This window comes from Arthrobotrys flagrans (assembly GCF_004000055.1).
Source record: "Arthrobotrys flagrans strain CBS H-5679 chromosome Unknown unitig_8, whole genome shotgun sequence".
NCBI classification, from domain to species: Eukaryota; Fungi; Ascomycota; class Orbiliomycetes; order Orbiliales; family Orbiliaceae; genus Arthrobotrys; species Arthrobotrys flagrans.
In genome coordinates this window covers 4,315,367-4,339,487 of record NW_027137553.1, presented here as the reverse complement: position 1 = coordinate 4,339,487, position 24,121 = coordinate 4,315,367, and the positions used below count along the sequence as shown (strand labels likewise).

General features: G+C 45.9%; 5 protein-coding genes across 5 annotated transcripts; 2 read left to right on the top strand and 3 right to left on the bottom strand.

Moving 5' to 3' along the window:
• Positions 1 to 1,630: 1,630 nt before the first annotated feature.
• Positions 1,631 to 2,515, bottom strand: DFL_007746 (uncharacterized protein; the record flags this gene model as incomplete). The annotated part of the gene is made up of 2 exons (XM_067637376.1): positions 1,631 to 2,028; positions 2,095 to 2,515. 2 exons carry the CDS (start codon positions 2,513 to 2,515, stop codon positions 1,631 to 1,633), a joined length of 819 nt encoding a protein of 272 aa, XP_067488899.1.
• A 699-nt stretch (positions 2,516 to 3,214) lies between these two features.
• Positions 3,215 to 4,791, top strand: DFL_007745 (uncharacterized protein; the record flags this gene model as incomplete). Its single annotated transcript, XM_067637375.1, has 6 exons — positions 3,215 to 3,643; positions 3,705 to 3,753; positions 3,807 to 3,865; positions 3,934 to 4,307; positions 4,375 to 4,473; positions 4,566 to 4,791. The coding sequence occupies 6 exons, from the start codon at positions 3,215 to 3,217 to the stop codon at positions 4,789 to 4,791; spliced, it is 1,236 nt and encodes a 411-aa protein (XP_067488898.1).
• Positions 4,792 to 12,553: 7,762 nt separating this feature from the next.
• DFL_007744 (uncharacterized protein) lies at positions 12,554 to 13,917 on the bottom strand (the record flags this gene model as incomplete). Its single annotated transcript, XM_067637374.1, has 3 exons — positions 12,554 to 13,303; positions 13,490 to 13,683; positions 13,800 to 13,917. The coding sequence occupies 3 exons, from the start codon at positions 13,915 to 13,917 to the stop codon at positions 12,554 to 12,556; spliced, it is 1,062 nt and encodes a 353-aa protein (XP_067488897.1).
• A 3,929-nt stretch (positions 13,918 to 17,846) lies between these two features.
• Positions 17,847 to 18,928, top strand: DFL_007743 (40S ribosomal protein eS1; the record flags this gene model as incomplete). The annotated part of the gene is made up of 5 exons (XM_067637373.1): positions 17,847 to 17,854; positions 17,932 to 17,979; positions 18,054 to 18,122; positions 18,213 to 18,714; positions 18,785 to 18,928. 5 exons carry the CDS (start codon positions 17,847 to 17,849, stop codon positions 18,926 to 18,928), a joined length of 771 nt encoding a protein of 256 aa, XP_067488896.1.
• Positions 18,929 to 20,857: 1,929 nt separating this feature from the next.
• On the bottom strand, positions 20,858 to 21,666 carry DFL_007742 (uncharacterized protein; the record flags this gene model as incomplete). The annotated part of the gene is made up of 5 exons (XM_067637372.1): positions 20,858 to 20,956; positions 21,093 to 21,163; positions 21,316 to 21,354; positions 21,455 to 21,494; positions 21,571 to 21,666. The coding sequence occupies 5 exons, from the start codon at positions 21,664 to 21,666 to the stop codon at positions 20,858 to 20,860; spliced, it is 345 nt and encodes a 114-aa protein (XP_067488895.1).
• Between the last annotated feature and the right edge of the window lie 2,455 nt (positions 21,667 to 24,121).

The window sequence follows — 24,121 nt, the reverse complement described above, 5'->3', positions numbered from 1 at the left end:
TTACACATACTACGCAGTAACATTGAGATATATAGTAAAAGATATAGCTAAAGTGTATATTTTTATCTACGAACATTCCCTCGTCTAAACAGCCTCCGCCTAAAGAGCGCCTAAACTCGAGGCTACTGTTACTGTAACTCGCAATATTTTAAAACGCACAAAATACCCATTGTAAGCCTAGTGGGGAAGAATTGTTACTTTTTTTGCATAAACTCCGAGCTTTCGTCTGCCATGATGTCAACTGACCGTTCGGAACGGCAGCCTGGGTATCCAATGGCCCGTTTATATATACATTCAACATGTATAATTATGCTCGAACCATTCTATACCCTGTGGATATTGGTTACAAAAGCGCTAAGAATTGGTCTGGCAAAACTTATCCCCCAAAAGTTTAAAAACCCTGCATGGCGTATAGAATAGTCAAGAACAGTTAGGCGGCTATCAACTCATATTTTTATGGCTTTGGCTTCAAGAACCTTGTAACAGATCGTTACGAGACTGATAACAGGGCACTAGCTGCAGGCTGGCCAGCCAGAACATCCTTTTCAATTTGTAGTTGAGCGCCTGCAGACTAGCGCCATGCAGACTAGCGATCTTTAATTTTCATATACCGCATACTCTATGAGGCTGATATAATACATACTTAAATACTTACCGAAGTACTTACACACGCGGAGCAAAATGCAACAACCACACGAATATACTTTTCGTGGACCGCTTGAACTTCTTTCCTTATCCAGATAACCTATAGCTTGTCACGTCCCCCGACAACTAGTTAAAATCTTCAACATTAACTTATCCTATTATACACAGTAGCAACCTTTAGCTATTCTACTGACGCTAATATCAGATGGCTGTTAATTGGCAATCGAGTTTGTGATAATCGGAGTGGTCGAAAATGATAAATGAAGAGGCGCTCGAGGCCTGGCCGGATTCGCTGTGACGAAACGAACACGACACGAATTCGCGAAGCGATATCGTGTCGAAGCGAGATGCAACATCGGTCACAATAAAGCCACGTTTTGTTTGTCCAGGGTCAAACCATGCAACGTTTGTCCTGGATTGCCTTTTTGGGAAGAAACCCTGGCAATTTCACCTGTGTTAGGCAGCGCCAGTGAAAATCCCACAGCTCGCCGAATTTCAACAAGCTCTATTAAAATTAACTCTCGTCCAGCAGCATATGCGCATGTCGATGACAAAATATCGGGAAACCTGGTCAAAACACCGCCTGCTGTCCGTCGTGCTCTTCGACCTGCCAAATTCAGTAGGAATGTGGCAGAAATGCCATGCCATGCAGAACCCGCCCCACCAATTCAGCTTGCACGTGTAGTCCCTGGTAAGGCTCCGTCCAGCCACGGAGCTGTTTCTCCACTCGTGCTCCACTCTGTCTTGTCAGACTGGCAAACGTCGCCATTGGCTTTTCCACATGTTTACCTGTTCTGGTGCCCGCCAGCGCTCTGCGACCTATCACATCATGAATGCAACTACACGGCAGAGAACACAGCTCCGCCAGCGCAAGTTATCTCACGATTAGATAAATTATGATATTCGACACAATCATTAATACATCAATAAAGCAGATAACCAAATCCCTAGATAATATACAAAAAGAAATCCACCAGGCTCAGCCCTAAAAGTAGATAGGCGTTGCGATTGCCTGTACTCTTGCAGGGAGATTAACATCAAAGACCTCGTGGCCTTCTTGTCTTACCTTCAACCTCTGCGAAGGATTTGTGAGGGCACACTCTGCATATCCACCAGGTATTGGACTCGTTTCCGTAAAGCAGGTTGCACTAGTGGGGCAATTCGTCGGCCCAGTCCAGCATTTACCGCCGCATTGGCCACCAAGTCTAGCCGTCGCAGAGGGGGGAGGGAGGTTATAGTTGAACTCATATTTGCATGTAAGACAGTCGGTAGGGGCCCCAGTAGCAGGAATGTCGGTAGTGTCTATACACCTCGAAAAGCGCGATGCAGTTTGGCAAACGCAGGACTGTGATGCAGGACATCTGGTTTGTATAGTACTCCACGCTTCGCATTCGGAAATAGGTTAGTATGTGCGATTTCGGCTATTGTAGAGGAATAAAAATTTCTTACATAATGTAGCCGCTGCGGCAAGTGTCCCTCCGCACTGTTCAGTTGGGTAAGCAAAGTCGGGGAGGGGAGAGCTCAGTGACCAAGTAAAATTCGTTGGCGGGTAGGTCGTAGGGCCAAGGTATGGGTTGCCGCAGTCCGTAGTAGTCCGTATTGCTGTCGGTAAGCAGATGCTAGTTCCGTTATATTGACAGGCGCAGAGGAAATCCGTAGGACAGAGATTCGATGTTGAGGCGCTGATGGTACATTCACCGAACGCTATTGCCATATACGGTTCGGGAGTTTTCAGAGCATACAATTCCGTCTGGGGTTCATAACAGTCGCAGGTACTTGGCTCGGCCTGCCTCTTCAACTTCTTCAGCACTTGGTTCGCCGGTGTGTCGCGAAGCCAGAAAGTGCCCCCGGCGGAATCGACTCCCCCCATGTCCCGTTTTATCGCCCCACCATTACCTTGCACAGGTACTATGCCGAGTATAGTATTAAGAATGCGGGCGATCTTTTCTTGATACGTTGTCGACGCGAGAGAAAGAAAAAGAAGGCCCCGAAAGAGACTTTGTGGTCTAAGGTGCCACATTTTGTCGATGTGCGAAGCTCGAAAGTTGAATTTGCTGCTCAGGGAATTGAATTTAGACTTAACTATGTAGTTCAACATACAACAAAGCAAAGGCAAAATTGGAGCAGCAGGATTCTTTAAATGGAACTCCAGCCGTAGGCCCCACCCAAACTTGGTTGTGTTGGAGATGGTGGCACTTGCATGGTCTTGGGGTCAGCTCCTGCAGGTGTGCGACAAACTCATCCGAACTTCCTCTTTTTCACGGAGATATATATCCACAACTAGAGGCCTGGATTCTGAGTTCAGGTTGTTTAGGTTTAATATTTGCCTGATCATATGAGTTTGAGTTCGGCACGAATGCCTGATGCAAGCGTAGTACATAAAAAATACATATTCAGCGAGTCCTTAGTACATATGTGTGCTATACACCGATGTATATATAAAATTTACACGGGCACCAAGTTCTTGGTCCACGTTCCTTTTCCTTTTCTCACCCATCCACACTGTCTTGATTTCCTCTCGAAATTCTTTAGAATTCTCTACTTCGAAAAAACTAATTCCTACGTCACAATGTCGGGGTCCCAGCTTACCGACAAGCAGCTCAAAGACGCCCTTAGTGCGGCGGCCTGGATCGGTGCTGCATCTCCGAAATATCCAGATATGATACTCGGTCAACTCCTCGAAATCTGGGGCAAGTTCATCCGTGAACACGCATTCAGACCCACACCAGAAGATTTGAATGAAGCCTTTGGTACAAACCCTTCAGACGTGGTGCCCCTCTACAAGAAGTTCGGTGGGCAAACCATTGCGCCTAGCGTTATAAAATTTCTCGCCGACCTCGTGCCCCATCTCCCGCATCCGAAAAACATCCCCATTATCGTCCCGCTTTTTTCTGTATTTACGGTCATGACATCCTTAGCGGTTGGGTTGAGACTGTGGTCTCGCCATAAAGTAGCGGGTGGTATACGATCTTTTGATTGGTTGGCACTCGTGGGTTTTGTAAGTTAACCACTACCCCGGAATCAGAATTTCATCAATTGGGGTAACTAACTAGTTCTAGGTCTTGACTATCATATACGGGGCAGTGTCGGTCTACCACAGCAAAATAAGTAAGCTAGATCTTCATCGCAGCAAAAATATTGAACTAACACGAAGCCCGAAGGCGGAACATACCAAGCTTATTATGATAGGACGTGGGACCAGATGAAAGAGGGCTACAAGGTATGAGGATCCCAGATACTAGGTTCTGAAGTACAGGAATAGCTAACATCCCATTTCTCTACTAACAGGTCTACCTTGTGCTCACGATTATATATCCCTTCATCATGGGACTTATCAAAATCTCGCTATTACTCTTTTACTACCGTGTAGCAACATTGAACTACGTACAATGGGCAGTTTACGGAACAGGATCTATCACAATCGCAAACTCGGTTGCAGCAATCTTTACCCATTGTTTGTCTTACAGGCCGATTGATTACTGGAATCATTTTTTCGAGCACCCGGACAAGGTTAATCCTCGAATTCCGATGTTGGTGTTTGGGTCTGTCTACATCTTGACCGATGTAGCCATTTGGATTATTCCTATGCCCATGGTTTTCCAGTTACAGTTATATCCGAGGGAGAAGATCATAGCCGTCATTACCTTTTCTTTGGGCGCAGTGTAAGAATCACACCGTCGAAAACCTCTAATTGTTTCCTATTTACTAATTGGTGTCCCTTAAATGCAGTGCTTGTGTCGCCAGCGGCTTCAGATTATGGGCCATCGATGAATTTCAAAACTACAGTAGCAAGGCTAGCTCTGCTTTGATGATTGATGCGTGGACAATGTAAGTGTTTTTGTTAAAAGAAAATCATCCGCACGTGAGGAGTATCAACGGACAATCTCAAGACTAACTCTGAACTTTTCTTTCTTCGTTAGTATCGAATTGAACCTCACTCTGATCTGTGCTTCCGCGCCAGCGATTAGGGCGCTGGCGATACACTACGCACCAAAAATCCTCAGTACTCTACCATCGGCATTTACTTCGTCGGGAGCGACGGGAGCGTCAAAAACTGCGGGGTCTTCGGGCAAATCGAAGACTCCGGAGAGCGAGAAATCTGTGCAGGACTCGCAATCACCAGTCGTTCCGAAGGAAGTTGTTTGAATTAACGTGTTATGATTTATGCGCGTTTGCTTTTTGGTGGCTGATTTGTTTCAATTTACGATCGCTCTAATAATGAATAATAAAATCCTATGAACAAATTAAAAGCTCTCGCTTGCAGGCTAGATTCCGAGAACGCGCTCGCTCCCAGGGGTATTGATTATTGAATGTTTAAACAAAAATCTTTGATATAAATTGTATGGTGCCATGTTTGCGTCCGTTCGTTTCATATCACAACCAGCCCCTCCTAATATCTTCCTATCGTATAATCTCAATGTCTCCGTCGATAGTCGGATGCTTTCGCGTCACCTAAAAATAAGGCTTGCATTGCAGACGGAATTCTTAGGCTTCAGCCGCTAGTCAGAAGAGCCCGGTCCGTGATTCGGTAGCAAGCACAGCCTACATGTTTCTCAATGCTCCACTATTTTAGTACATTCTAAGTCATAGCGGACTCATACTAAGACCTTTTTCGGTATGTCGACTCGATACAACTTGTGTTCTGTGTAGATAAATTAAAGTTCAAGATATGAACCGTGCGTATTCGCCGTGAGTACCAGGCGGCTGGGCTTTGTCTCGAATTCCCCTCAAATGTGTTGTCTGTGGACAAAGTACCACACAACAACGCGATAACAGGGCTATTTGCAGCAAGATGTAGTCCAACGTCAGCTGTCAGTTGTTTTGCGCCTACCGGGTCCACAGGGACCTTTATGGAGCATACATTTCACAGGTTCGCCAGGCCCTCCGCTAGTATTTATTGGGTCGATGGCATAGGGCTGGGTTCTAATTTCAGCTCCCCGATGGTGGGACCGTCCAGTAAGGGAAGTCGCAGCTGCAGCGCATGGGCATTACTCCTAAAACATCTTGGTCTCAAGTGGCATTTCTTGTGTTGAGAACATCTCTCTTATCCGTTTTCTCTTTAAATTGATAGACACTCGTTTACCTGACATATGAATCCAGAGGGAGGATCTAAGTCGTCTCTTTTTGTAGTTTCGCCGTTCAAATCTACCTGAGGGCTAACGGGCAACCTAACGAATGATTCATCGATAAGTATTTTCTAAATACGTATAGATGACTCAATTAACGCAAGAAGCCGTTCATTTACCGAACTCAACTAGATAGTAGCTCATGGGTGCTGGTATGCCTGTATCGACAAATCCATATACAATCGACAGACACAATATCTTCCCTACTTGGATCTTTACAGCTAAGCGTCTGACTTGATTTGGGCCTTGTTGGAACTTGCAATTTTGGGTTTATGCAGTGCGTAAGAAGGCCGGACCCGGTCTCGTACCCCAGACGTCACAAAATGGGGGTCAAAATCCATTATAATTTACAACCGAGACGACTACTATAACCCACAACCCAAAGGATTACAACATAGATATATAGGAATATAAGAAAGCGAGCCTTTAATTTTCTTCAGGCTGCATTATAACCTTCGCAGTAGCATTTGGCTTACGAGATAAATTATAACTTACCCCAGAAGATTCTCAGCGCGCAAGAGTGTCGGAATTTTGACTTGACTCTAACTTCGTCGTAACTTACAACCTAGATCCAGAAGGCTATTTAGGGTACTAAACGACCACATGTCTAGCTTAGTTTAAACTTCGTTATAATTTATAGTTTACAAGCTTGGGGGTACCGAGCGGGCCAAAGGGTTAGGTGTCAACTTTAAATCTATAACTACGTGGAAAATAGCTAATTGGCCGTAATCCTGTATATAATCCCCATTGCGGGATACTCGAGGCCCATGATATTAGAGACGCTGTAAAATAAAATACTCTATCTACTGTAAATTTGCCTCAGACATTAGAACTGAAGAACCGGAAAATCTTAAGCACAGAGTTCTAACTCCTTCGCTAGTATATATTTCTTTGAAAAATAACCGAGGGGGCCGGTCCTCGAAAATCTCGAGAGTCTACGGACGGGTAGCTCGATACTCCCCTCGTGGTATATATGTATCGTAGTTTACTCCTTAAGGAACAAATACCTAAACTTACAAAGAGTGATTTATTTATCAGAATATTTTTTGGATAAGCTATCGATTTCTTGCGCCCATTGATTTTCTTACACCTAATGTCGAACGGTGCCGGATTCAAGACATAGGTATATTTATTCCACCCCCGTTATACATACGATAGTCACGCGCACGAACTATGGTGCTCCACGGGCTGGACGGAGGAAGCTTAATGGTGCTCTCGCACGATTTACCCTCGTACAGTTTACTCTCGCGTAGTCGCGTAGAGTGCTAGTCAAGCACCGTCGATCGGCCAGTGGTATCGATTTCGTTCGATATATCAGTACTCTAACGATTATAATTGGATTCCCGTAACCATTTCGTGGAAGCTGGCGCGTGAGAATAGGATTCCCCAAACGAACTAGATAAATCTGCTTATATTACATACGAAAGATGAAATCTCTCTAAGCTATCATACGGAACCGAAAAGCATGCATGACGAGAGGGAGCACCCACAGCATTGGTATTGTGGGATATGCCATTGAATTGAGAATGGGATTGCCTTTGCTGGTGAAAGCACCCGTCAAATGGTAAAATATCCACATCTGCTCTCCTGCTCCCTTATAATTATTCGACGCAACCTTGGTAGAGGTCTTCGCAGTAGCATTTGGTTTACGAGATAAGTAGAGGTACTATTAATTGAGCCTTTGGCAAAAATTTCCGCTAAACAGTCTCTCGGGCTGTTTGGTTGTAGTCAATGGGGTAGCTCGCATCTTCGTTACACGTGCATACGGGGCTTCCCTCTTTCTTTTCTGCCAACCCAGTCATCGGCCAACTAACTATGCTACCAATAAGTAGGATTAGCATTTAGACGTGGCAGGGAGTGAATAGCTGAGCTAGATCTTTAGGCTCTACAAATACAATTGTCCGAATAAGACAGTCTCTGGGACAATTTGCATCTTCGGACCAGCTGGGAGCGTAAAGTAGACGACCGGTTTACACATTTAATGCATATCTGTTATTATATTAGTCTCTTTCTCTTGTTTTTATATGGGTTTCGAATCAGATATTTTATGCGTAATCTTCTAGATCGATTCGGATTCGCGAGCCGTCGACGAACGTCACAACAAAGTGTTCTATTCCATATTAATATGCCAGATGGATAGTTTTTAAACTTGGCTAAAGGTACCTCGGGTTGGTTTTTAAAGGATTATTAAGAATATGAAATATATTCGATCGAGATAAGCCCCAACCGGGTCTAGGTACGAGACGAGATAGGCCCTTGTAAGCAATGATATTGGACCACGGCCTTAAGGTTCGTACGAGGCTAATCGACGGGTATTAGGTCTGACAAGACGCGAACACGAGTCTATGGGTAACAAACTCGCGAGATTATCTATTTAGTTATTTATAAGAAATATATGGGTCTAGCCGCCGCATCCATTGAACCTATCAATTGCAGAGATTTCCCCTTGCCGCACTCTTTGTTTTGCAGGAATTTGTTGGCTTTTCGGCCGCAGGCTTATCCCAGCTCTCAGATCGAGTTTCATGTTGTATTCCGTCACGGCTGAAGTATATGTACAGTGAGACCTCTTTAAGACATCTAATAAACATATTTTAGCACCCGTATTAGGAATGCTTTAATTTGTTAAGGGCAAACTCGATAAAACCTTTCGTAATTGTCACCGCTGAGGTCTAATTGGTGTGCTATCCCCAACCACAAGCCCTAAGGCTCGGGAGCCAGATTCCGCACGTCCTTGTTACATACATGCGTACGGATAAAATATTTCACCATCTTGCTGGGTTAAGGGCATGGTATACACGTCTGTACCTAAGCGATGCCCGGTAGAGAAGCTATTTAGAATGTTTTTTTGCTAAGAACTATTTAACCTTTGCAGCTTTGGTCCATTTGGTGGCTAAAGTTAAACATTGCAGAGCTCGCGAGTTGAGACGAGTCTTGTGGAGACAACCCCCCCAGTTGTAATTAGGAAAATAGAGTCAATATTAGTTTTATGTGCGTACTATCGCCGTAAACAGTGAGCTGTATGCCCAATAACTCTATCCCGGGAAATAGCTACGGGGCATGCTAGCTCCTAGGTAATATTCGTAATTAGACGGAAGTGTGCATACGAGCGCAGGACGGCAGCTACGGGAAATGCATCCCGACGACAAACAGCGCTGCTGTCATGGTAAACTTTTTCGTCTGAGACCCAAAGTCCTTTGCGTGTATCCGACCATCTGAGACTTCGCAATCATTACGGGCAACATTTGATGCGGCCAACTTAACTTTCTTTTTTGTATTTGGAGTGAGTTGGGCGTGTTGGATGTTGCAGTCGCGGCCAATAGGAAGCCGAGGAAGATTCGAATGTTCGCTAGAATTGTTTTGGCAAACCCCTGACCTCGCGCAACGCACCTCGACAAACCAACATCAACAACACGCAGCAGCCTTATCTCCAAAAGATCAATCCGTAACGTTAACACCAAGTCGTTATTATCGGCAGTATCAATTGGACCCTGCGCTGCAGGATAACGATATTCACAGTGCCTGCTGCTTAATACCTCATCAAAAAGCCTTTACCTTGGCTTCGCTGTTCGATGAGCCGCGGTATGGCGTCTTGACCAAATCACGCATCTGGTAAGTTTCAGCCTGCCTAATTTGGGAAGCGGCTGGTGAAGTGGTTCCTGTCTTTGATTTGATTCTGATCACAAGGCAACAGGCAGCAAGGAGCGGAATCTCGATCAGATCGATCGGGTTCCCGCTTGGTTTTGTCTGAAAGTTTAATGCAGCCGGACCACGTTTGTGAAGGACAATTGATATGCTGCATGCACACAACTGCCTGGCCGTCGATTTTATGCTCCCAGCTAGTCCGAAGATGCGAATTGTCTCAGAGACTCTCTCATTCATTTAAATGTCTTCGACTCCCTGCGGAGGCTCTACATATTTGTTGTTATATCCGAGATTGGAGCACGATGGTGGCTGAGACTTAGCCTCTATAGTATGGTTACCATATGGGATTAACTCAACCGCATCTCAACACATTCCTCAGATGCGCATGCCTCATGCCTCATGCCGCATCCCTTGCCTAACATCCAGACTTTTCCGGTATGCCGCATCGATATCTCCGATATTAGCTTCTTGGGGTCTCCGACAGGTTAGTACCACCTGTAGGCTGGCATTCTAGAATGAAACCTGATCCAGTCGGCGAAAGGCTTACGTTGCCGAAAAAGCTAATCCCATCCCACCTTCTGGTTCCTCGCCTGGTATCTCTTCGCTGGGGCGTGTGTTTCCCCATGAGGCAGTGATGTTCGTCGTGCGGCCTCACACTTCGCTATTGATTCGATAGGAAGTGTTCTTGCTCGACGCCCACGCGTTGCACGTTCTCCACATGGCTGGGAAAGGGGACTCTCTGTTGCGATCTTCATTGATGAGGGAAAAGCAGGTTTCCTGCATCGCTCGGGACCTGCTGAGCTTGCATTCCTCCCAGATGGGCGTCTTTTGCGGCTAAACTACGACGTTGACGTCGCACCAACCCGCGTCGATTGTCCCAAGCTGTCAGGCCGGCCTACAGCTCCAAGTTTTTCTTCCTAGTTCTTGATAGACATATCTGCATATACTTAGTTTCGCGTATATCTGGCTTTTGTGGTTTTATAGGAGCCATCGATTGAGTAGAAACTTGTTATCGAACACTCTACTAGCAGGAACTGAGGCACGTGCTAATATATGCAATATGATGGTGATGTTGCAACTTGCATCCAAAGTTTCGTTGGTCAAGTGGCTTTCGAGCTCTCCTCAGCTAAAGTTATAACTACCAGAGCCCTGCCTTTTCAAGGATCTCACGTCTAACCAAATTGCCCAATCGAAACGACATTATCGATCCGGATATATGCTGTGATTCTAGTTTCCATCTTGCAGGACCCACAGAAAACGGCACACACGCACAGCTCTTGGCAAACTTGCACCGTGGAGTATTCGAAACTCTCCTCACGAAATTTTTTTTTTTTTTTTTTTTTTTTTTTTTTTTTTTTTTTTTTTTTTTTCATAATTCCGAGGCCGTTATCCGCAGGGAGGTCCTCAAAGATGCGAGAACGGCATGGTCGTTTGTACATAGCCCATCATGATATCAATAGGATACGATTTGTTCAGGATTCGATAGATTGAGCAAACTGTACATACATGTTCATATGACCTCTCATGCGCATAACAAAGGGGAGTAGAAACACACAAGGGACTTATACATCACAATTAATTATAATAAAGTATTCTATCGACATGGAATGTTCCGTTTTCCGGCATATCATACATCTGTATACAGACGGACAATCCATACAAGCCAGCTCGCAAGGTCAGCTACGCGATAACTCGGATCCGTATGTATTGATTGCACCACGTTTCCCAGACGACTCATGTGCCACAGAACGCCTCTCTCGACATTCACATGAAACTCCCAAATCTCTTTTGGTTCTCCCCATCCCTTGGCGTCTACACCAGCCATCGCATATTTTTGCCACCGCACAGGGAGACAGCGCTTTGTGGCTTTTAAAGTTTCCCCCCCGTTCCATAAACTAGAGGCAGCTTAAGTCACACAAATATTAAATAAGAATAAAAATCCAAGTGTTAGGGCAATGTCAACGTTGTGGCGCATGACCGCTTATCTTTTCCGTTGATAGACTTGCTTTGGTGGATATAAGGCTTAGAATTTTTTTGTAAGTGCGCATTCCTGATGTTCCTCCCATATGTCCTTTTTGTTTTCTCTAAACTTTCGATATGGAGAAGATCTCAAAGCAAGTTTGTCCACATGCTGTGGCGGGTAAAGCTTGGTGTCTGGGGACGCAAGGGAGCGGCTTTTGAGTGGCATTTGGATCGAACAAAGAGAGAGGCGGCCAATGAGGGAGGGTTCTCGGTAGGCTCCACCTCCCCACGGGTGTAGCGGTTATGTGGATTTGTTCTAGGTCTTTTGGTTCTACATAGGAATTGTTCTTTTTTTGGTTTCCCATCTTTCTTTGTATTATGAATTGATGGTTTTTTATTTTTTTATTTTTTTAATTTTCTTTCCGTTGCCACTTTTTATGTACGCGATGGGATGAATCTTCTATGAGGCATACAGAGAAGGAAAAAAAAAAAGAAATAAAGATAGGGTAATACATGTTGGTGATTCCTTGCCACTGAGCTAACTAGAGTGTAAGTGCCAGAGGGTATCAAAAAGAATTGAAGTTCTGAAATGTAAAATTTTGAGAAAGAAAGAAAAAGAAGTGGCCAAAAATGTAATAGGTAGATAGAGAATCGAAAGGGATAGAAATATATGTGCAGAAGAAGAAGGAGACAAGATAGTTAAATACATTTGGGTTAAAAAGGGTTTAGAAGAATTGGTGAGAAGAAGGGCTGGCTAAAATGTGTATCTTATTCATGATAGGGAAGCATGCAATAAATTCGTGATATTCGAAAATATACCGCCGATTGCCAAATTGTAAAAAAAAATTAATAAAAAAAATTGAAGAAATAAATGGGTGTTATCGAATCGAAAATGTAAGGAAACGCATACTCCAAAAACCCCGGAGCTGTTTTAGAGAAAAAAGGAAGTTGTCGTAAAAATTCGCAAAGGAGATCGCGTTCGGTAACGAGGAAGGAAGCCGTAATAAAGACAAAGGGGAAAAAAGCTGCTGATAAAAGGGTATACTAGATAAACTAGGACGGTCAACGTTGTTGAAGAAGAGAAGTTGCAAAAAATCCTGTATAGTAAAATTGAGCTATAGCAATCTTGACAAAGGAAATGTGTATTGGTTAGATGTGGGGAAATGTTCTGCTTCCTCTTAGTCGAACAATTTACGCCCTAGAACCTTGAGATGCTCATTTTCCGTCCTTAATCTTTCCATCTCGTCACCGCCTTGCAGTGTTAGATCCTTCCGTAGCCTCTCGTTCTCGTTCCGTAGCCGGTGGACTTCTTTATTTTGCCGGTCAGCGTCCCGTTCCAAGTCGGCTACTCGTGATTCGAGCTCCCTGATTCGAACTAAATGAACTGCAGTTTCTGCCTCGATGATTTCCTTTATGCTGCTCCTTGGTATTTTTATTCTCATATAGTCTTCTTCCACGTGAGAATCCAGGGAGTCGAACGGATACATTCTCTTTCTCGGATTCGATGAGGCAAACCCAGTGGCGCTCCTAGCCTCATTTATCAAAGTCTGCGACACGGAACCCGCAGGTGGCGCTTCGGGTGGGGAGCTAATATGTGTTGATGTTGAAACCGCAGCTGCCGCTCCAGTCCAGTGATGCCCAGGGTTGGCAGAAGAAGGATGCGCCGAGGTTGCAGATGCTTGAGCGGAACTCGCTTCCGCCAGGGAATTGAGTCTCGAATGCGAATGCGGACTAGGAGGTGGTGGAGCTTGGGTTTGAAGCGGCGGCAAAGATGGAGGTGGAATCCTGTAACCATCCGGGGGTGGGTTTCCGTGTGGGTCGTGAGGATTTGTAAAGGAAAAGCTACTAGTCGGACTTAGGTTGGGTCGTGATGGTGTTGATATGGACGAGCGTGAACGGAACTGCGCAGCGGTATTGTACATGTCATCCTATGAAGTTCGTGTCAGCTTATGGTTTTTTTTTCTTTCTTTCTTTCTTCTCCCCTTTTCGTTCAATCACGGCTAGCCCGAAAAAAAAATACAATAATAGATATCAGCTGGTAGTGATAATATCCAGGCAGCTGCCGTGATAGCAAAGGAATACTGGATACGGGCTAGGCCGACGCAGGCACACACCTTAACTGCTGTGACTTTTGCATTGCCAATTGCAGCCTCAAGTTGTGCTAGGTCCTGGCTGCTAATTTGAGATGTCGATATGTACGGCCACGGGTAGGTCTGCTCGTCAGCAGTAACGAATTTCAGGCCCAGCTCGCGAACGTATTTTGTGCTTGTGATCTTCGAAGGTTCGATGTCGATTTTGTGTTGTTCGTCTGAATTGGGTGTTATTGTTGTCAGCATCCATATCGGCTTCTCCAGCCATGACAAATATATAAACAAAATTACTTCGACAAGGGCAAGGAAGGAGCTTTTTTTTTGGTGGACTTACGAATGAGGTTGGCCAGCAGCGCTCTAGCTTTGGCACTTCGCTGCGATCGAGCTGCGTTCTTCATGGCCGCACGCTCTTCCTTGCTCTGGCGCCCTTTGTTTCCTTCTTCGTCGGACATGTCTGTCGGTGGAGTGTGGTGGTGGCTTGTGAGGTTGGTTTGGTTAGGTTTGGTTATACTAATCTCCTCAGGTGATCGCTACAGCCCATTGAGGGCCGACTATAAAATGCGGCGCAAACAAGTCGAGAAAAAAAAAAAACCGAGGGCGGACGGGCGGGCGGACGTCGTTGGGAAGGAAAAGAAAAACGTTTCAGTTTGAGCAAGTGAGGTGATTTGATATCAACTTAAGATCTTGAGACGGCAGGATATCTTTTTAAGTTTGGTAGTGAATAAAATAAAGGAAGATACGCAAGCAAGCTAAGTGAAAATTAGAAGGGACGGGCGAGGTTTGAGATGCAGGCGGTGAGGCTCCCAGGGGAGATGTGGATGGAGTTTTCTTTTTGAGGGGCGCGGTGGTGCTTCTTTTCTGCTGTCCGGCGGGAACGAACCGTTGAATGACAGGTAAAGGTGGGTGTGCTTGTGCGGACCAACTGAACTGGGATCAGGCTCTGGTTAAGTATCTCACCAGGAAAAAAAAAACAAAAAGGGAAGAATAGACAAGAAAAAAAAAAGATGGGGCTCCCGGTGCTATCTTTTGACAAGCTCAAGTCAACTGCACGGAGTAATATTATAGGGCTGCTTCAAAAAGGATGAAATCCGAAGGGAAGATATCGAAAAAGTAGGCCGGCCAAAGAATAAAAAGAAGCTCTGGAGAAATTGTCGGGAAAAAGTAAATATAAAAAAAAGAACAATCCTAGAAATGTATTGACGAAGAGAAAAGAAGTGAAAAATTGAAAAGGTGGAAAGCCAGAAGGGGAAAAAGCAAGGAGGGAGACAAGAGACAGAGCTAGATGGGGTTCCAGGTCAAGTCAGGTCAGGTCAGAAGGTCGTCTGGTTTTCCTGAGCAGGGCCGATGCGTTCAGAGTAAGGATGGGGCGGCGACTGACAGATCATAAAGCTGCTGTTTAAGCCAGTTTGTTCAGCGGCTTTAGTTGAGTCGGAGCGCACGTCTAGTGCGTCTTTGGTTCCGGACTGGATGGAAGGCTGCTAGCACCAACCACGGCCAGAGTCTTGGTCTTGACCGAGTACTGTCTTTGGTTGTCTATCGTCAAATATAGACGTCGAGGGAGGCAATCCGTAACTCGGTTGACAATGACTGGGCCTGAATAATCCGCCTCCTGCTTTCCGATATTCGAAAAAGCGGGTGCAACGAAGTCTAGTCTAGCTTTCGAAGAGAAAAGGAAGAAAGAGGTTGTTGACGGCACTTGCTGTGGCGCACGCAATCTATAAATATGAGCAAGGTATCTTGCAGATTGGAAGACCCCGGAAGGGCTCCATGCAGGGTTCCCAGTAAAATTTGGTGGGTGTTCTTAGTGGATTTTGGTTTGTCGCAGGAATCGAGCAAAAGAGAGGGGAAAAACAGCAAAACGTTCTCCCTCTCTTTCGTTTGCCCTTCGGGTATCGCTGCTGTTTTGCTGAGGGTGCCTAAGGTTAGCCGCCTCATGGGATCCCTCACCTTGCGAAAAGGGCGGGCGGGGTTGCTGTTTTCTATCTCCCCAAACCTCCCGCTTGGGTGCCAACGTCGACGCCGGATGTTGCCAGTGTGATTCGAATAGTGCTGGTGAGGGGTCCTATTGTTATGCAAAAGTATCTTCAAAGTACCCTTTTGCTGTACCGGGTCGCCCCAAACTACCTTCTCAATACTTCCCATGTATGCCGGCCGGTGTGGATGCGTTTCGGAGGCGAAACATGCCCCCTCGAATCTCATTTGTCTTCCAGTATGACATTTCGTGCCGACACAGATCAGCCCGTAGCACTAGACTAGAAGGGATATGCTGCAAGAGAAATCGCGCGCTTGGATCACCATTGCGAATAAGACTGCGGAAGCTGATGATGCGGCAATGCATCCTATAAGGCTACCCAGATGCGGCATAACCGTTTAGAGATTCCGCTCTGTCTTCGTGGGGTCAAGGGTATGATGATATTGAAGGGACCTCGGCCTTATCGTTTCGAAACAAAAGGCTGAGATGCATCGACGCTTGTCTATCGCAATCCCACTCAGCCGTTTAATTGCAGTTCACCTGCTCTCTTCCGTTTGCGTGGCGAACATCTTTGTTTCTTTCTGGTCAATTGATCGAACCTAGCAGGCAATAATATATTGGGGATGTCATGTGAGCTCGTGAAACTTTCGTCTTCGACTCGAACGAACTGCTGACCACAAGGGAAAAAAGACCCCCGTTCAAGTCAAGGCCAAGGGCCCGTCATAGCATGTCATGTCATGTCAAAATATGGCCAATTTTAAAAGGGAAAGGCATCGGGTAGGGGTGGTAGCATCCGATAGATGGTAGTTTCGAAATTCCAGCCTCTCTCTTGCCTCTTGTATATCCGCTGCATTTAGCAGAGATTGCGAAATATCGGATTCGTTGTCAAAGGCAGGCAAAACGGACAGTGGCAGGGAGTGTTTGTCGCTTCCACGAACCGAAGAGAGCGTGATACGAATCGAAAGTAATAATCCGACAACAATAACACATTCCCTGCCCATGCCCGAGCATGAAGACAACACCAAGAGGATCTCGACACGACAAAGCAGCTCACATGCCCACTTCTTTTTTTCGCCAGATGCTTCCTCTCTTGCATTCCTGTACGCGCTGTGGGGAAAAAGAGCTTCCAGGTGGTACTCAATAGCATCTTATATTATAGCAATTAAAATTCCTGGCGTTCTGTAAGCTTCTCCGAGCGTTAACGTTATGTGATATAGCCCAAAGCTAGGAACATAACAACACATCAGGTGGCAGATGGAACATATCAGGACTCAATCTACCTGGGAAGAGTGAAGGGGTGAAGGACAATGTCGGGTAGATTGCCTTTGAAATTAGGGAAGCCTTCTTTTTGGAGGAAATACTGAGCGGAAATACAGCACCATTTCGTCAAGTGCCTTGGTACGAATGACGGCTGTCATGGATACCTTGCCATAAACGCTGCTCGATACGCGATTGAGGGCCTGCTGGATTGAGGGGTCATCCTCGCTTCCATCTGTTCGCAGATACGGAATAACCCAGCCGTTGAGCCCACCGTATTATCAACTAGATTGAGTAAGAGTTTGCAAACCAGCTCATGATGTGAAAAGCAAAAGACAGGTTGAGACCAACCTCCTCGATAGACGTACATATGCAGACGCATGCACTCTGCAAGAGCGTTCCGATAGAGCTCGGGGCAATTCCTAAGACATTAGTATGATGTCTTATCAGTGGGGAGGTGTTCTGACAGCTGGTGTTCCGGTGCAATGGAAGCCAGCCTTGGGGCGTTCGCCTGTAAAGCCATAGTGGCTGCTTCGGCGCATGATGCCAGTTAAAATCCAGATATCTTCCAGGCTGTGGATTCTAGACCCAGAGCTCCAAGCGCAGCCGTCATATATGTGTCTTACGTTGCAATCGATTGCAATCTCGGGGCTGATGATCTTATAGCGGTGAGTATAGAATTATAATTATACGAAAATGATGAGTGCAGCGGCTCGTGTTCGTCGTTCTAAGAGGGAACCAAGTCTAGAGGTGCCGCTTGAGATGCAGCGGCGCTAGGAGATATATCCTCACTGGGTGATATAACGTCGATGCATAACATCGTGGAGGGCGCTCGGGCGAGGTGTTGTGTGAGTGGTCTCCAGGTTGCACAAACTAATGTGTTGTCCGTGTTGTTTAGTCACGTGGTATATCCACCGTTTGATCCCACTGATAAGATAAGGGCAACCAGCCCAAACCCTCCCAGCAAAATTTAGACGGTCTTGGCTTTTAGGTGTTGTGTGGGAGAAAGCTTTCCACTGGCAAAGGATCTCGAAATACCGGCTAGCATCAACTTCGACATCACGACCATCGATAACATCCCGGCACCACCTTTCATCCGGTTCGCTTCGACCTCTAAATCTCGACATTTGCGAATCTTAACATTTATCCAACATGGCAGTGTATGTTCCCACGCTTCGTCGACGACCGGTACAGATTAGGAGCTGGAGACTAATGGATGGTTTTTCGTGGCATATAGAGGCAAGAACAAGCGTTTATCTAAGGGAAAGAAGGGTCTCAAGAAGAGGTACGGTTTCGATAGCGAATAGAACGAAATTCGGAAGATATCGCCAGGAACAGCATGAACTGATTGGATTATAGAACCGTCGACCCCTTCAAGAACAAGGACTGGTATAACCTTAAGGCCCCGTCGATGTTCCAGGTCAGAGAGTGAGTGAACAACATCAGCAAACCATCACGAAACGATAGAAAGGAGGAGAACAAGAAGACTAAAGCAGGATTGCTTTTTCTCTGAAATAGTGCCGGCAAGACTCTCGTCAACCGCACCACTGGTTTGAAGAACGCCAACGACGCCCTCAAGGGCCGTGTCTTCGAGGTTTCCCTCGCCGACCTCCAGAAGGATGAGGGTCACTCCTTCCGCAAGATCAAGCTACGCACCGACGAAGTCCAGGGTCGAAACTGCTTGACCAACTTCCACGGTCTCGACTTCACCTCCGACAAGCTCCGATCTTTGGTTCGCAAATGGCAGACTCTCATTGAAGCCAACGTCACCGTCAAGACTACCGACGACTACCTCCTCAGATTGTTCGCCATTGGCTTCACCAGCAGACGGCCAAACCAGATCAAGAAGACCACCTATGCCCAATCTTCCCAAATCCGTGCCATCAGGAAAAAGATGGTTGAGATCATCCAGAGGGAGGCTTCCAGCTGCACTCTCGCCCAGCTCACCACCAAGCTCATCCCAGAGGTCATTGAGCGTGAAATCGAGAAGGCTGCTCAGTCCATCTACCCACTCAAGGACGTACGTCGCCAATCCACCAAATCCTCATGTGAAAAACGCATATAAGTACTGACATGAAAAAAACCTCCAGGTCCACGTCCGCAAGGTCAAGCTGCTGAAGCAGCCGAAGTTCGACCTCGGTGCCCTCCTCGGTCTCCACGGTGACTCGACAACTGACGACAGCGGCCAGAAGGTCGAGAGGGAATTCAAGGAGAAGGTCTTGGAGTCGGTGTAAATCCGTTATTCCTATACCTTTTTTTTTCTGCCTTGACGTTTTTCGTGCTCTTTACCTTTTTTTCCCTCTCGAGTACCCTAATCATGAGCGTTCCTCATCAATTGAACTCATTACGCACTCCCACCACTTATAACCATATTCCCACCTCCTCGGTTTCTCTTCTTTCCGTCCTAAGGAAGCAGTCGTCTCTGCTTCCAATACGAACAATATGGTTATATAGAAATACCTCCTATTACGAATTATAATGAGAAACCGAAAAAACTCTTGTACAATCCTTTTCTCCTCCTTCACCAACATCCTCCCGCAAAACCTCATGTCCACATTGTTCTTGATCCGTTTTTCTCACTCACACATCACTGGGCTCCCGTTTTTTTCATCGAATAATTGTCTTTATATATCACGGCTTTTTTTCCTTTTTTTTATTTTCTTTGTGTAGTGAAACGGAGAACAATGGAACTGTATTCCGCAGCAAGAAAAAATAAAGGCCAGAATAAAAATTCGAAAACAAGCTACTACTCGTAATATGTATCAAGTGAATACTGTGGGTTTCTTGGATATCGATACCCAGCTGTAATGGTTGAGGGCGTTCGTAATCTCTGCTAGGCCATCCGAATGCGACCAGTGTCCAGGCAGTCGACGTAGTCTCGTAACTGGTCAAGTCATCAATTGATCAAGACCACAGGGTCAAAAGGACGTCATATCAAGCATGAATCATATTACCATCACTATACTGAAGTTAAAATCTCAGCTCCCGAAACCAACCAGCCACAGCTCCAAATACTATCTTGACGTAGTCTCGCAACCAAGTGGTCAGTTGGCCAATCGATCAAGACTAAAGAGTTAAAAGGACGCCATATCAAGGACACAAGACTACTATCAAGGATCGGATTACCATCACGATACTTGAACCTCAGCCCGCAAAACCAATCAGCCACAGTTTTAGACGCCCCGAGATGTGGCTGTTCAAACGCCATGCCTGTCCGCCTACGGCTGCGCCTCCCACCTCCCTTCGGATTTAATAGCTCAACTATCAAGCCTCACTTCCATGAATCTACCCGAGCGCCTCAGTTCCAATCGACCCTAAACGACGGCTGACCCGCCGCATGTTTTTCGGACTTGTCCTTATTCCTCTTCGTCGCACTCGGAACCTCGGATCTCCCCGCCCACCCCCTTGATAAGCTGAATAGGTTCATTAGTCATCGCATTTAACAGTGAATTTCCATAGAGCTATGACCCCACGGGCACGCGCAGCAGCACTAGCATAATCTATGACGTTGGGATCTAGCAGTTGTCTGTAGCCTGGGCTCAAGACCAACCTGTCTGTAATGTACCTTGGCCACGGTACGCATACAGCTGGCCTCGAGATTACATGCAACACCCAGACTACGAGGCGGCTACCACGCACACATGGAACTTTCAAACAGCTAGCTGGCTGGAAGATATCAAATCTCTCCATTCCTTATCGTATATTGAAAACCCACAAAACCAAAAAGAAACAACAGAAAAAAAAAAAGCCCATAGTAGGGCCGTGCTTTGCCTTGCATTGCCTTTTCCCTTTTTGTCATTGAACCATGCTCCCATTCTTCTCCGTCCCAAAAAGAACCAGAATGAAAAAAAAAAAAAAAGCAACCGCAAAAGAATAGAAAGCACTAGAATCGAAGTGTGATCACGCCAGGCATAATATACCGTGGCCGTTAGAATAGTCGTTCATGTAATGCAATGAGAATCCTTGCATCTATATGTCGTTTCAACAATCAAAAGGGAAAAACAATAATAAAAAACGGTATCTTTCCAAAATAGGGTGCTTTTTGGTGGCCGGAAACGCTTGCTTTGTAGTTCATCGGTTCGTATAAATGCTTTCCTCGTTCGTGATCGTATGCTGCCTCTTCTCCCCTTTCGTCGAAATACGTCCTTTTTCTCCCTGATAATCTAGCGACCGTACTTCTGGAATTCCCAGTCTCTGTTATCTAATGGACAGACCTGACGAGTCTTGAGCCATCTCGAGATACAATGGAAGTGGAAAGCGTGCTAAATTTCAATATATCAGCCTCGTCTGTCGTTTTTGAAGTGTATATTGCGTCATCGCAGTCGGAAGTAGAGAGGGTAACAGGAGGAATGGAATAATGGAAGGGGAGGGGCAGTTGATGTGAAAGAGACCACGTACATTGCAGATTCCCCAAGCTACTGTGCATTCTTCACTCGTGGCAGAAGCCTGGTTGGCTTGACATTCGATACCTATGAGATAAGAAATGGTAGCGGACACGTCAGTCTTGCATTACTTCTAGTGGGTACATATAGAGTAACGTGGGCAGCGAGCGTTGGAATATGACGGTTGGATAAATGTATGAATGGATGTATAGATAGATGGAGATGAGAAGGGATCGTACAAAGGTCCATAATGTGGTTTCGGCAAATAGCACAGTTATCTAGGAAAAGAAAAGGGTGTTAGCCAACGTGGTTCTCGGAGTATTTTTTCGTTTCGAGAGGAAGGATATATATGGAAAGATGGGGGGTAGTAAACCATACCAACGACGATATCCCAAGCCCAGAGAGCAACAGCGCTCCACTAGATGACACGGCGGGAGGTTAGTACATCAGAAAAAAATAGACGGAGGTACGTGTTTCATGGCGTGAGGATGTACCTTCTTGACCTCGAATCTCTTCTTTCCGTCACCATCACCGCCCTTGGGTCTGGCTACAGCCTTGGAGGGGCCGGCATCTGGCATATCAACATCCATGATGTTTTGTGTATTTGGTGTCTGTTCTTTCTACGCGATGATGGAAATAGAGGAGAGGATATGGAAGATGCAGGAGGATTGCTTTGGTGTTTTGATGGTGTCGTGCCGGAGGATAAGGAAAGCTGGAGTGACTGTTCCCTGAGCTTGGTGGAGAGGCTCAAAAGTGCAGCCTGGAGACAGACAGCTTCCACCACTCCTCCGCCAACGCAAGGATCGAGAATCACGTGATATATCATCAGTGATGTGTTGGAAAGGACTCAACACGCAACTCAGTTGTATATTCTAACGACGAGACGGTGCTTAGACCAGGGGTGTTAATATTAGCTTTTGTGATTTAATTTAGCCTGCGGAGGTGGCAAAGATAACAGTAAGAACTGTCGTCTGTACGCAACTGCGGGGTACTCTATTGATTATTAGTGAGAGAGAGTGGCGAGTCGACCCGGTACCTTGGACGTACGTAGTGTGAAGGAATAGAGACATATTGTCACTGATGAAGACTTGCATTACGTTGATGGACAAGGAACCCACTTCCTTCACATGACACATCTCCAGCCTTGTCTCTCACGTTAACAGCATGCTTTTCGAACTTATTTTGACAAAAGAGTTTTAGATATGGCGCTACGGAATCGGCTGAAAAGGAACCGTTCCAATGATTATTCACTAGGGGATGCAATTGCAGCCTGATGTGATCTCCCAAGTTAGGTTGGAGGAATGCCGCCATTGGAAACGGAGGCTAACGGCATCGACAATTAACCTGGGCGCCTGGCCTTTGGGTGGTTTTTCTTTGGGAAATATCGTGATGACGGCTCCGAGTAGCTTAAACCGGCGAAGGGGAACCCCTTGCATGGACACCAGCACACAAGCAGACGCATAGGTGGGATGTTTGAAGTTTGAAGTTCATGCGAAATGGGGACGAGTAGATGAAAAGATCTAACCGTTAGCGGCAGGCAGTGCCAGAAGAGGTCCGGTCGAGGTCCAACAGAGTGGGTAATACAAGTGTTTCTGGCAGGAAGGCGATACATCCTACATACCTACATCGTGTATGTACATACAGACTACCAGTAGTGATGGCAGAGAATACTTTGAATAGAGGTCGTGCATGGCATGTGGTGGCATGGGAGTGGACGGGGGCGAATCAAGAACGAGGCCTAGAGGCGAACGCATCCATCTGATTGATCGAAGGATGGAATCGTGGATTTTGCCTGCACCGGGTGGACAGGTTAACTTTTGAATCTATCTAGCTGAAGACAGACCAGACTATACCGTACTGACATAAACGTCCTGAACCGGGTCCAGCCAACCGCAGGCCACCCAAGTACCGTTCGGTCCTGGCCATAGTTGGCTAGTTTGCGGGAAGAAGAGAATAAAAAGTCCCCTCTTCCCCTGGCCAGCCCGTTCGTTTTTGCATTTTGCACTGTCACTCCTCCGTGGTGGTTTTGAAATATTTCCTAGCCAGCTTTTCTCGATTTCTCGTTTCTCCGTCCCGTTCGAATTCCTGATTACTATATTCCCTAGCAATTGCAGTCGATTTCAAAAAGCCTTGCCTTTTATATAATTCACAATAATTATCCTACATATTTATCCTATTGACTTATATTGCCGTCCCATATAAATATATTTTCTTCTCAGCGTAATCGCCTGTTCGAAGTTTAGCCATTGTGTCAGGCCTACCAGGTACATACAATCCCGAAGCCTATTTCTCGACCCTTTGCCCACATCATTTCTCCAAATTGCAAAATTGTCGGAAAGAGAGAAGGATAAAAAAATAAAAATAAAAAAAAAAAGACTCCCGACCGGTAATATAATTCCGTTATCAGTCATATCCTAATCCCTATCCTCCTTCCTTCTCCTCCTTCTCCTCCTCCCCTCGTCTCAGATATACACAATCCTATCTCCAAGTACATACAAATACTCCTTCCCTTCAGTTCCGTGCTGATTCAATCCCTCTCAAGTTCAAACCTGCTTGTAAGTAGCCTTGTACAATCAGTCAATTGTCAAGTCACTGCAAAGAAGAGCCGTTTTGTTGTACGCCATACCCGTTTGCTGCCGTTTGCCAAACAACACGCCGCGTTGTCATCTCCCCATTCACACAACACAAAGGCCCCTCGCTTCGACTCTTTTCCTCTCCCAAATTCCTTCCTCTTCCTCCTCCCTCTTCTCTTCTCTTCCGTCCCATCACCAACAACCTCCAACCTCATCTCTCCACCTCGCTCCAATCTCACATCCCATCATCACCATCACCATCACCATCACCGTCACCAACTTCCTTCGCTCCATTCATCATCGTCGCTACTATCGAATTACCTCCGAATAACTTTTCGAATCAAAGTCCTAAAACTTATAAACTTCAATCCAACTAGAATCGCTTCTCCGATAAACCTCCTTCAAACCAATTTCAGCTCCCAAAACTTCCGAACAAACCAGCCTTCATCGATCAGTTTAATCTTATCTCAAC